This window comes from Netta rufina (assembly GCF_964035555.1).
Source record: "Netta rufina genome assembly, chromosome: 9".
Lineage (NCBI taxonomy): Eukaryota > Metazoa > Chordata > Aves > Anseriformes > Anatidae > Netta > Netta rufina.
In genome coordinates, this window is record NC_140132.1 from 9655943 (window position 1) to 9668211 (window position 12269).

Below are 12269 nucleotides of genomic sequence, written 5' to 3' on the forward strand. Positions count from 1 at the left end.
TGCTACATATGCAAAGCACACGCGTGCTGCATAGTTCTGCAAAAAGTGATTGGTTAGAATAAGCATGCAAACATAATCAACATTTCTTTTCAAAGCAGAATGCCACAACATTCCAAGTGACAAATTCATTTTACAGTGAAAATCCAAACTGTTATTTAATTTTGCTACTTCCAGATAAGGATTTTTTAATGAAAGCAATTTTGAGGGGAAAATATTTTCATTTCTACTGCTGAAAGTGTGTGTGTGCATGTGTATTGCAGGTAAAGTAACTGACAGAAATTTTATAAATTCAAATTTGATAGAGAAGTATTTTTTGACTTTTTTTCTGTAACTTAAATGCTGGGGCCGTTAAGTGTCAGCTTCCAAAGAAGCACAGTCTTGAGGATCAGCAATTCAGCCGTATAGGAGAAAGCTACAACTTAAAAAAATATTTTCTTATATCATAAATTTCACAGAACACATCATCAATTCCAGAGAGTTTAGCTTATTATTTGTAATTATTATCTTTATGAAAGCATCTGATACTTCTAGTTCTGCAAGATGATATTTTCATACAATATTTAGTCCTTCAAGTTCTGGTTTATGTATGATACTACTAAAACACAGGTTAGTTGTATTTTTCTTCAAAATGTATCTTCTTAATGTTTGTCATATTGTATATAAATTAGTTTTAGTAAGGATATGTAAGTGGATAGGTAGAGCTATTCCAGAGAACAGCTACAGCCACATGAGGAAGTGGTTGTATCAGTTCAGGGTATTTTTCTGCTGCGGCCAAGCAAGGTGTGCAAATATCTTGCATATATTGTCTTGGAAGATACAAGGTTATATCAAATGATTCTTTGTAAATATTGTGTAATACCCTGTTTTGACCATTCATTTAACGCTCATACTATGTACCTTTTTGCTCACCAAAATAAGCTTTGAAAAGGAGCATACGATTACTATTTAAATATGAGCCTGAGCTGAGAAACTGGAAGTTGTCAGTAACAGGGGACTGGAATATGAACAAACGAGATGTTCCTACCATGTTCCCAAAATCTCAAAGTAAACTTATTTGCATTCAGGAAAGCTGATAGGTGTGTTCTCTTGCCTTCTTAAAATTGGAAAAAGTGTGCTTTAGTAAAAAGTAAACCCTGCTTTCTGGTATGTGATGTCAGATGAACATTTTCTATCTACCATGTGTGGAATAACGATTTTCCTTGCCTTTTTGTTGAGAATGGTGGGGAGAGATCATCTGATGTTGCCTTAAAATCTTACTTTTTAAGCTTCCATCACTTAAAAAAACAAACAAACAAACAAACAAAACAACAACAAAAAACACAACTTCCTGTAAACACAGAGTCATAATGCTCAATAAACTAGCTTAACTATAAATGTTCTATTCCTCAGAGCCTAAGATGAACTGGGGGAAAAATGTAGCTCAGGATGTAGACTCTGTTGTTATTAATAGTAATTTCTAGACAATGATGGGGAAAATCAAGTGTAAATATTTATTTAAAAAAGTACATTTGAAATTCTCTTTATAGCTGACTTTCTGTCCTCTCAAAGGTGATCCTATTCTGGTTTATTTTTCTGCGTGCCTCAAGATTTCAGGAAGGCATGGCTTTGATAAGTATTTACTCTTCTCAGGTTGAGAATTTACATAGCAAGACTTGTTCATTAATCCTGGATTAACATAAGGCCCAATTTTCATTGATTACTATTTTTTATCAAATGCTTATTTTTTTTCCAATTCATTATGAAGTGGAAAATTCATTTCCAATTCCAATTTCATATGAAAGTAAAACATTTTCTTTTGAGAAGAGAACTTCCACAGTTTTTATATTTAGAGATATGTAGCACAGCTTGATGTATAATTGGTATTCACAGGTAAGTAATTTACCATATAAATACAAATCTAAAGTTTGAGCTGAAATTCATTTGATGTTTCAAGTATGTTGCCATTATAGAAATAAGTATTCTAGATAAGTTAGTAGTTCTTAAAATGTATACACACACACACAAAACATATCTCCTCATCCAGTCCAGTGGAAAGCACATTTAAAATCCCATTTTTACTTGGGAGATTTTTCATGTTTTTTGCATTCTCTTACTGGTGTAATGAGAGTTTAGCAGAATTTTAGATACTGTGCTGTCTCTGTCCATAGAGGCTTTCGAGATGAAACTGGATAAAACCATGAGCAACCTCTTCTGACTTTATAGCTTTGAGCAGGAGGTTGAACTAGAGAACTCTGAGGTTCCTTCCAACCTGACTTAATACTCTGATCTTATGATACTGAATTTCATCTGGCAAAACAGAGGGAGAGAAAGGAACAAAAATCCTAATGATTTAATTTCTAGTTTTACTTCACTGTACTGTATACATACCTAACTTCAGTCACTATCTATAAAGATCTAGCCTTTATAATATTACCCAGCAGCAGACTTTGTATTTTAATGTTAGTTTCTGCTTCCTTGTTTGTGTCCAAATTATCTAGTCCTGAAATATATTGTATATACAGTGTTGCAAAGCCTTAAAATATGTGCAAAGGTAAAATAGACTGCTGTCAAAAAAAAAAATAGATACTGCTTTACTCTAAACTGAATGAGCATCATTTTGCCAATCTACTTTGTTATTACCGTTCTTGAACGTACGTTTCTCTAGAGCATCTTTCTAAGTTCTGCAGAGAAGCTATAAGTAGACCTCGTATGTTTGTAAACTTCTTCTTTATGAATAGGTGAAATGGGTGTTAAGTGTATTTTTTCTGTTGAGCAACAACATAAGAATGGTCATGACCAATTTAGTACACTATCCCAAGTCCTGATTGTCCTGTATCTCTAAGACAAAATATTTAATTTTCATGTTTAGGCATGTTAACAAAGACTGTAAAATATTAGAACTTTGAGACTGTAAATTATCTTAAATAGGAAATCAGAAGTTACTTTGTCTAGAAACATGCTATTTCAAGCACTTGAAAAGTTCAAACTATATTTCCTCTTGTGTTTCCATTTTTCTCAAAAATTCCATGCTTCTGAAGGAATAACAAATTCAAAGAAACTGAATTTGAAGTGCCATGTGAAGAAAGTGCAAGAATCCGTATGGGTTATTAAAGATGAGTTTAGAAAGGAATAAGCACATTAAAATCTGTAGATGTAATTCTTCATTCTGAATTGTAATTACTGACAAACAGTTGCACATGAGATAATTCGTGGGCAGCTACCAGACACATTTGGATACAACATAGTACGTGATGATTCTATTTTCTGAAGATTGACTTGGTCTGCTGTTTGATATGCTGCAGTGTGTCACTGCTGGCTGTTTGTGCCTGGTCAATAAGAATCCTGCCTTTTTCTTTAGGCCTGCCTTCTTGTCTTATTCATACAGGATGCATAGGCAGAAATAACACCTTAAATTAGACCAGCTGGTATAGTTAGGAAAGAAGATTAAAGTAAAAACTAAAAAAAAAAAAATCCACATCTGTCCTAAGGACTCTAGCTTGCTTAATTTTAGGTCAGCTAACATAGCTGGTAATCACCAGGTGTTGTCTTTTTCCAGCAGATCTCACTCTGTGGTCTTAAACTCTCACTGCAACAATTACATCTTGCTTCTCTAGCAGTAACTGCACCTACTTAAGGTGAATGTATAAAGTGTTCTCTCTCAATGCATATAGTCCCATAATCATTATTAGTTTGCTATTTCCTATTCTAGTGGTTAGGAATATCAATAATGTGAATGAATGTGCATTTCTGTAGATCACTTTCTCCATTGGGAAGTCCCTGTTCTCCTGACACTTGAAAGTAAGCATGTGGTATCGAGACTAGGAAAATAAAAAGCTAAATTTGCTCAGATGCCTTTTTTATTATGTTAGATTGATTTATGCTCCACAGTTGTAGTCTGGAGATCTCTGGGCAAAGGTAGGTTCTCTTTCACACCATTCAAAACTTACCAGGAATATTACTTGTTTCCAAAGAAGTGGAGAAAAAAATATCATTCCTATCATCTATGTAAGCATTTCTGCAGTATGTGTTACGCTTGCTGATGATTTAAAACCAGGCACTTACAAAAACGTAATCAGAATTTTTAATGCTAATTTTAAACTTAGAATTTGTGTTCACACTACAAAAATTGGAACGGTAGCGGCTTTAAATAGCAGGTGCTGTCCTGCCGTTTTTGTAGATATGTAATTGCTGCTGCCTGTCTGCAAAAAAAAAATCTTGCTTGCTCAAAGGCTTCTTCACATGCTGTGTGCTTCCCTCCAACTACCATTTTACTTTTCCTGCATCAAGGAATTCTTCGAGAAATATACAGTCTTCCTGCCTACGAGCACTTAACTGTGTATGTTTCAGTCTACATTTTCATCACGATGATCTCTGTGCCCAGTAAGTCTAGATGGAAGTACTGGTAATTAAATCTCTGTTCTGCATGATGGTTGAACTTGCATTGGTGTCTGCAGAACTCCATCCTATCAGGTATTATCACTGTAGCTACATCAGGTAGCATCTAGAAAGCCATAGCACTTCACTGAAACTTAAAGAAGGTTCTGATGATAGTATTTTATTCCGTAGAAATTATTTACTAGAAATACTAGTAAATAAGATTGGTAATCTTAGAAATTAATATTGAGTTTAGTAGACATGAAGAGCATCAGAATATTTTTCCTGCCACGTCTGCTCTTTGCAATCCTTGCACAGACAAGAGGACTCGTGTAGGAGTGAAAAGCAAATTAATGTTTTCAATGTATTATAGTCTATACTCTCTGGTGACAATTATTGTGAATTGGACATCTGTGCGGTAGCAGCTGCTAATCCTGCTGGTTTAAGGAATGTGTTCTACTGATCAGATGGCGGGTGAATGGAATTCCAGTTCCAACCAGTCTGAATAAATTTGCTGGTAGTGGAAGGTGGTAAATTGTATTAATCATGTAGGACATCTGTCCCTCAGAAAAAGTTTCTTTTCATTCACCTAGAATAAAAATCTCTTCATAAAAACTATGTGAGGTATGTCAGGCTTTTATTTGAAGTCTACTTGTTTGCACACAGTAGCAGGAATAATGTTTGCTGTTTATTTTACCATAGGATGCATCTGTCATGCATTGCGTGTCTCACTCTAAGAACTTAGCCCCCCATGTTTCCTCGTGAGAAAGATGCACTGACACAGGGGCACAAACAACCTCACTTTTGTGCTGTCTTGGGGAGGTTAGGATACTGCTGAAGGCATACAAATAATTAAAGCCCAGTCTCCAATAGATCAAGAAACTTTTCCTTAAGGCCAGGTATTTCTGAACCTGCTGTGCTTTTTCCTCCACTGTAGTGCTTGTGTTGCAGTCACCATGTTCATGACACGTTGACACCTGTAACACTGCATCTAGCAGCAGATAATTCACAAGGGAATATGTGATCCAAAACCAGAGGCTAGTCTAATGAAGGTGTATTCTGTGTATTAAAGCAATAACTGTATTTTAACTTGCACTGAAAATAAACTGTTGACATGGGTTATACCTGCTAAAGCTTCCTCTTTTTTTTAAAAAATAATTTTTAAGGTTAAAATGCTCTTTGATGCTCCCAAGTACAGGGTTGCTGTATTAACCAATATATTAAAAATCAAAATGTGATTTTGGCAGAGCTGTCATCTTTTTGCATCATTTTGCCAAGAAATACCTCTTTCAGTTTCCTCTGTGGTTACTTCATTATCAACGTCATGTGTTAATGTAGCCTGTTTGAAAACAAAAATGACGCTGTCTTCCATGAAAGTGATCTTTTTTTTTTTTATCTTCTGTTAGCATTTGAATGGGACCACGTATGGAGAATTATCTGCATAACTGGAGATGAGACTTAACTATCTCTTGCGAAGTCACTACCTCTATTTATCAATAACTTTATTTTACAGAAGATTTCTAAAGTCCAGCTTCCTTAAAGAGAAATACAGCACTTTTCCATTCCGCAGCCTGAGTATTTGTACACAGCACAGGCAGTACTGTAAAATGTTTTTTATTTGAAGAGGACAGATCAGTTCCTTTCAAGGGCCAGGCTAGCAACCTTTTCCTGGTGATGACTTTTCCCTCACTATTTACATTCTTAACGTGCATACTTTGTTCCTTCTTTTATTTTGCAGATGTGTCCCATTTTTTCTAAAAGTACTGCCTTTTTGCTTCTGTCTTCTGTCTTTACTTTCGTATATGGTCCCAGTTCATTGTTATTACGTGGACTGGTTTGTACCTTTCTGAGTCTGAAAAGGTATTTTATATTTACTTCCTCATTTCTTCATGTAAGATTTAAAAAACAAAACAAAAAAACAACACTTCAAGAACTGCTACAAAAAATATTGAGAGTAACTTAGATTCCTTAGGAAATAACTTCTTTCTGAATCACATCCATGCAGTAAGCACTTGTTACATTTAGCCTTTTATTTTAAACTGATTATCTACTTGACATTTTCTTTTGGTGGTTTGAGCCCACTTTTTTTTTTTTTTAAACACATCTGTTGGTGGCTTTTGCATGGTTGAGGTCTAGCTTTTGTGGTAGTGTTTTCATACAACGTACTGCTCTAAAAACTAAGAAGTAATCGTATCCCATGGATAACTTGTTTATATTTTCAACTTTTATTTCCAGAATAGGGATAATAAAAATCTTTAGTACTAATATGATTGCTTCTGTCTATTCTTGTAACAAAGATGACTGAGTTAAAAATCTGCAGGCAAGATGAATGTTTCAGAAAAAAAGTTTTCTTTTTTTCCTCAGCATTGATGAGGAGATAATCTCTTCCTTTTCTCCTATGCTTGCACTTAAAAATAGATGGACATTTTTTATCCTGGATTCTTCTTTTTGTCCACGTCATTTGGGTTTGCGTATTTTGTATAATGATTTAATTTCTTCCCTGCCTTTTTTTTTTTTTTTTTTTAAAGAAAAAAAAAAAAAGATCAAGACAATATTTCTGGTGCTTCCATGGAGGAGCGTATAATAACATCCTGAGTTATTTGCCCCAGCTGTAGATGTGGCTTTTGAATTGAAGGCTTTTCTGCTTAATTCACAAGAATATCCACTTATTATATATGTGTGATTGTTATGTTTTTATGATACTGTCCTGCAAACCTCCACATCATTCTTCCTATGCTTGTTTTGGAGCTTTTTAACATGCTACTGTGTACACGCCCCTCTAGATTCAAATACAGATTCAGTCACAGACTGCATTACAGAGGGAAACAACACACTTAATGCTGGTTGCAAAACAAATGTCTTTTTTATTGTTATTTATTTGAAAGAATTAGTTTAAAAAATAAAATCTAACCTGTAGTCATTTCAAGAAACGTAGGATTCGAAGAAGCATCCAATCCATCTGTATTTAATATGGTGTGGAAGGGCTTATTTAATTGCTGTATTCTTTATTCCAGTCTTGAAAGAACAGTCTCTTAATATGGTATCATAGGCAATCTGTTTCACACCTGTATTTTTTTTTTTTATGTGAAGAAAAGCTTTTTTTCCCTTGCATTTAAGATCAAATCCCACTGATTTTGTTCACATTGCTTCTGATGTCAGCTGAAAACAGCATTTTCCACTAATTGTTTTCAATGCTGTTTGCAACCCTATTTAAATTGTTGATAGGTCCCCTTGGCCTTTCTGTCTCATAACCACCTATGTCGACTTTTACATTCTCCATTTTTTTCTCCTGATTTTCACGTAGCAGAATTATTTAAGTACTCTTTGGATCGTTTTATCCCATTTCTTCCTGTTGACATCTCTCCCTTTCTTCGTTAGGTTTTATCGCGCAAAATCCCTGGTAAGTTTTCAGCACCATCACACGCAAAGAGTTTTACTGTTTGATCCATTCATGTGCTTGTGGAATTTAAAGTGGTACATGGGTGTGCATGGTGTTTTATAGAGCTTCATTTATATTTATACAGCCACACTCTACACAGCAGTCCCTTAATTAGGGGGTCTATTTTTAGAAGATAAGTAAGTTTTGGGTTCCCCTGCTTAAACAGGGACTTCAGTGTAATTTTTAAATCTGAAAGAAGAAAATATTTTGCAAAAGATTTCATAACTAATAGGGGGCTGGATAGAGAACTGAGTCCAGAGACGTAGTGGTGATAGAGGAAAGCTGAGGAAAATAAAAGGAGGTAAAAGGGCATCAATAGTGCAGAAAATTGAAGCAAGACAATGATGAAACAATCCTTGTTTCTATCTCTTGTGAGCCCAGCTTTTTCTTTGCTACTTGGAATTTCAGTGGAAGCTATTAGCTCTATCAAGTTCCTGCAACACTATTCAGATCATTTTGCTCCAGCATTTTAATTGCATTTTTGCCCTGAAAATGTTTTTTTTCCATGTTAATCTCCTTGTTTCTCTTTGTTAGCCCCAAGCTCAGTAACGGATCAGACGTGTTTGTAAGTCACCGTATGTTACATGCCATTTTTTTCTAATTTTTGTTACTGGTACACTGCTCATTTTGAGTGTTTGTCTCTCTTCATAATTTACAGCCCTTTCTCTCTCTTTTTTTTTTTTTTGTTTTAAAATTGGTCCCTTGCCCTTGAGATGAGAATTCTTCACTCTATTCAGCTTTTCTTCTGTATAGAAAGAACAGTGCTTTTAACTCAGGCCAACGTCATGTGCAATGCTTTCTGCCGCCAGTTTACTTCAGTAGACCTGCTGCTTCCTAGTTTGCTCAGTCCTGGTGGTAGTGTAGAGTGCAAAGAGCATTTTAAATGATCTCTGTGTATTCCTTCTTGAATTTCTTGTACTTGCTAATTGCCTGGATTTCTGTCTGAAACCAGTAAATTCCTTCCTAGAGACTACACCAAATTTGACCATCCTTCTGTTGTCCCCCCACCTTACCCCTGGGTCAGCTCTTCACTTATTATTGAGAGCAGTTGCTCATGGGGTATTTGTTCTAGAACCAAAGAAGACACGTTCTCTAACTTCTTTTTACCTAAAATCATTATTTCTTTGGATAAAATTATAAATGTCTTGTACTTACAGGATGTTCTATATTGGTAAAGTTGCTATCAAATGTAGCTTACCTGTTTTTTTTGTTGGCAAGAAAAAAGGTTTGTGTATATATGCTGTTCCTTGAAGTGAAAAGCACCTGAACAAGCATTCCTCTTCTGTGACTGCCCAGATGATCGTCGCTGTCTCTAAAAGTAATCTTTCTAGTAGAGGAGAGAGTTGGTAGTGTCTCTTCTCTCAATGGGATTTAAAGTAGGAACTTGTCCTTTAGTAATAGCCATAAGTGACATTGAAGCCTATTATTTCAAACAAGGAAGATCAAGTTAACTGAAAGATCTTGGTAGTCCTTCTGGGTTGGGCATTTTTTTAAAGGATTCCGTGTTTGCTTGGGAGCAAGGGTGTATGAAGTTAGGTAAAAACTTCTCACCACCTCTTTAGCTGTGGTCCACCAAAATTAATCCTTGGTTTTAGCAGCTTGCTAAGAACGTTGTCTGCTCATGTTGGTCATAACATTGGTTTGAAACTGGGATTAGCCTCTAAACTAGGTATTTGAGCTCTGCTTTTCTCTTGTGACAGCCATAATTGCCAGCAGACATTTAGAGAACTTCTAACAGGATGCTAAAGAAAAGAAGTACAGAAAATGATTATTGATGGTTACTGTTAGCTTTTGTGGAAATACGTTTCTCTTCCCTGAGTTTGGAACTAAATATTCCATCTCTACTGCTTATGTCCTTGACTGAAATTGCAGTCGGAGTCCAGAGCTTGAGGTCAGCTGGTACTAAATTCTGCAGTGTGCCCTAGTTTCCTTCTTTTCCCCTACTTTTGCTAAATTGCCTTGATGGATTTTAGGATCCAAAAAAAATTTCTATGATAGCTTCAAGTTAAATTACAATTTTGTCTAAATCAATGTTGTTTTTTTTGGCATTCCTTCTTTGTGTTACTTCTAAAAATCTCAGACTTTCCTTAGGGGTGTGTTTAATACAGATCAGGTGTAACAGGCAAAGGCTTGACAAGCAGGTGGAAAGGCTGGAGATTTTGACACTTTGATGGCAGCAAGTGGGTAAACATTCGTAGTAATTAAGTGATGAGCAAGTGTCTTAACTATCCATTTAAAAAGAAATAATACAAAAAAAAAACAACACTGTAGTTACTGTTGGATCAGTGCATTTTAAATTTACCTTGCTTATTAGGCATCAGTTTTTAGTACATTCCCCTTTTTTTTTTATAAGTGCATGTTCTGACTGAACAACAGTGGAGTAGCTACTTTTGAGGTAAACTGTCATGAAGCCTCAAAGTATTTGACATTCTAATCAGACTTGTGACATTGCTTCATTTTCTTTTTGAAGTTGGTGGTTCACACTACCAGTATACTCCAAAAACACCTGTGTAGTTTATGTTTGGAGGACTTCACCAGGAACATTTTATAGTGAAAGCTCATGCTTTTCTGGGATATGTTTGGTGTTTTTACAACAAAAAAAAAACATGCTGCCCAGCAAATTTGTTTTATGCCCAAATAAAAAGACACAAATCTGTGGAAACTGTGGACTAACGATCAACAAAATCATTGATTTTTTTTATCTCTCAAGTTTACACTTTTTCTTTCCTTCAGGGCCTGCCAGTTATTCTATTCCTAGACACTGTTCCACTCACACAATTCCTGCATGGCATTATGTAGTAATTGCAATGTAGTATTAAACAGGAGAGCCATCTTGTCTGATGGCTTCAGACTGCAAACGCTCGTTAGATGCTGTGCAAACTATTTCAGATCCAGTGGCTAGTAACAGGTACTTGAAAGGAAGGTGCCAGAAAACAAGCAGTATAAAACTGTGGGACAGTTTCTCCATGAGGGAGTGTTTTTTTTGGCTCCTGTGAGCTGATAATGTTAAGAAGGATGAGAATTTCTCTTATAATTACTGTTCCTTTTTTAATGTCTCTTGTACATTTATTTTTAAAATCGTTAAATGTAAATACTGTTCTAAATAAATGCTTTCTGTCAATGAAAAGCAAGTGTGTTGCTGCTTTCGAAGTAGGCTGGCTAATTTTTGAACAGAAAACATCTTGTCCTAGCTACTTTACAGATATAGTAACCAGAAAAAAAATAGTATACTGTCCTATATTTTTAATTTTAAAGAAGCCCTATTGATTCTCTAATGAGTAACTGAAAAGGAACTGCAAGAAATGTCATGGGAATTGTCCCAGACAAGTGTGCCTAAGCGTGAAGTAAAATCCAATCTGCGTTTTCATAAATATTTTATCTCTAACGCTGTTGAAAAACTGGTCTTTGTCCACACTAACATATTTATTGAATAAGGTGTCAGACAGTTGTCATTTGGCACGTCTTTCCCTTTTATACTCTGTCCTATTTCTCCTATAATTTCTCTTTAGCTAGTTCTGAGCTTCCTGACTGCTTCCTATTTAAAACTGGTGATGACTTCTCTATTAGAAATCGTGACTGTTGCACTCCACTAAGCATTGTGCTGCATTTCAAAGCATCATCGCATAGGTAAACTCTTAACAGAGATCCACTTAATGTTATGCATGATTTTTTTGGCTAAGTGCATAAAAATAGTGGTAAGCTGAAAATCTGAACACCAATTAAACAAAATGAATGAAAATGTTATGTTTTTACAAACTAAAACAACTTGTTGATAATAATTCTGTGATAAATCTACATAAAACTTAATTATGTCTTAGGATTAGAAATTGTAAAACATGCATACTTTGAGGACAGTCATGTAGTCCTCACTGCTATGAAAATGTTAAACAGCTCTTTGTGTGTTACAGATGCTCTTCCCGTTACTTCCAGAGATATTGCCCAACCTGCTCTCACGCTTATTTTGTCTCCATATGTTTTGCAACATACACAGGAAGTGACCTGATTGGGTGTAGATGTGGTATGCTCAAAACTATTTTCAGAAAATTAAAAAAAAAAGAATAAAAAAAAAAGCCAAATCCCTTTAAAAGGAAAGGTGTCTCTATAATGATTGTAGATTTTACTGTAAGTGTATTCAATGACTTAGGGCAAAAAAAAAAAAAAAAAAAAAAATCCTGCCAACCCCCCTCCCCCACAAGATCTAAAATAGACATTTTCAGTTGCATAATTTTTGTTTCTGTTCAAAGCAAAGTATTTCAGCTTTGGAAGTTGCCCAGCATTCTGCCTTCACTGAAGAATTTAAACATTCCCTTTAACATGTGAGTAGTCCCTTGTTTGAAGACAGAACTCTGCATGACCCAGTTTCCTTATGTACTGGGACCTAAATGTTTTTCCCCCTCTGTAGAAATCCCTATTTAAGACATTGTCATTGAATTTCCACTGATACAAAGAATTCAGATTCCTGCATGCCATTGCTGGT

The 12269-nt window shown here is 35.3% G+C and overlaps 1 protein-coding gene across 4 annotated transcripts in view; it reads left to right on the forward strand.

Annotated features, from left to right (window-relative positions):
* WDR33 (WD repeat domain 33) overlaps positions 1-12269 on the forward strand; it is a 67320-nt gene that overhangs the window by 30837 nt on the left and 24214 nt on the right. The window contains exon 8 of one of the 4 annotated variants that reach the window (XM_084292258.1): positions 4267-5537. The exons of 2 other annotated variants lie outside the window; for them this stretch is intronic. In XM_084292258.1, coding sequence (XP_084148384.1) covers positions 4267-4385 — 119 coding nt within the window. In that variant the 3' untranslated portion in view covers positions 4386-5537. One more of the 4 variants, XM_084292259.1, reaches the window with a different exon arrangement.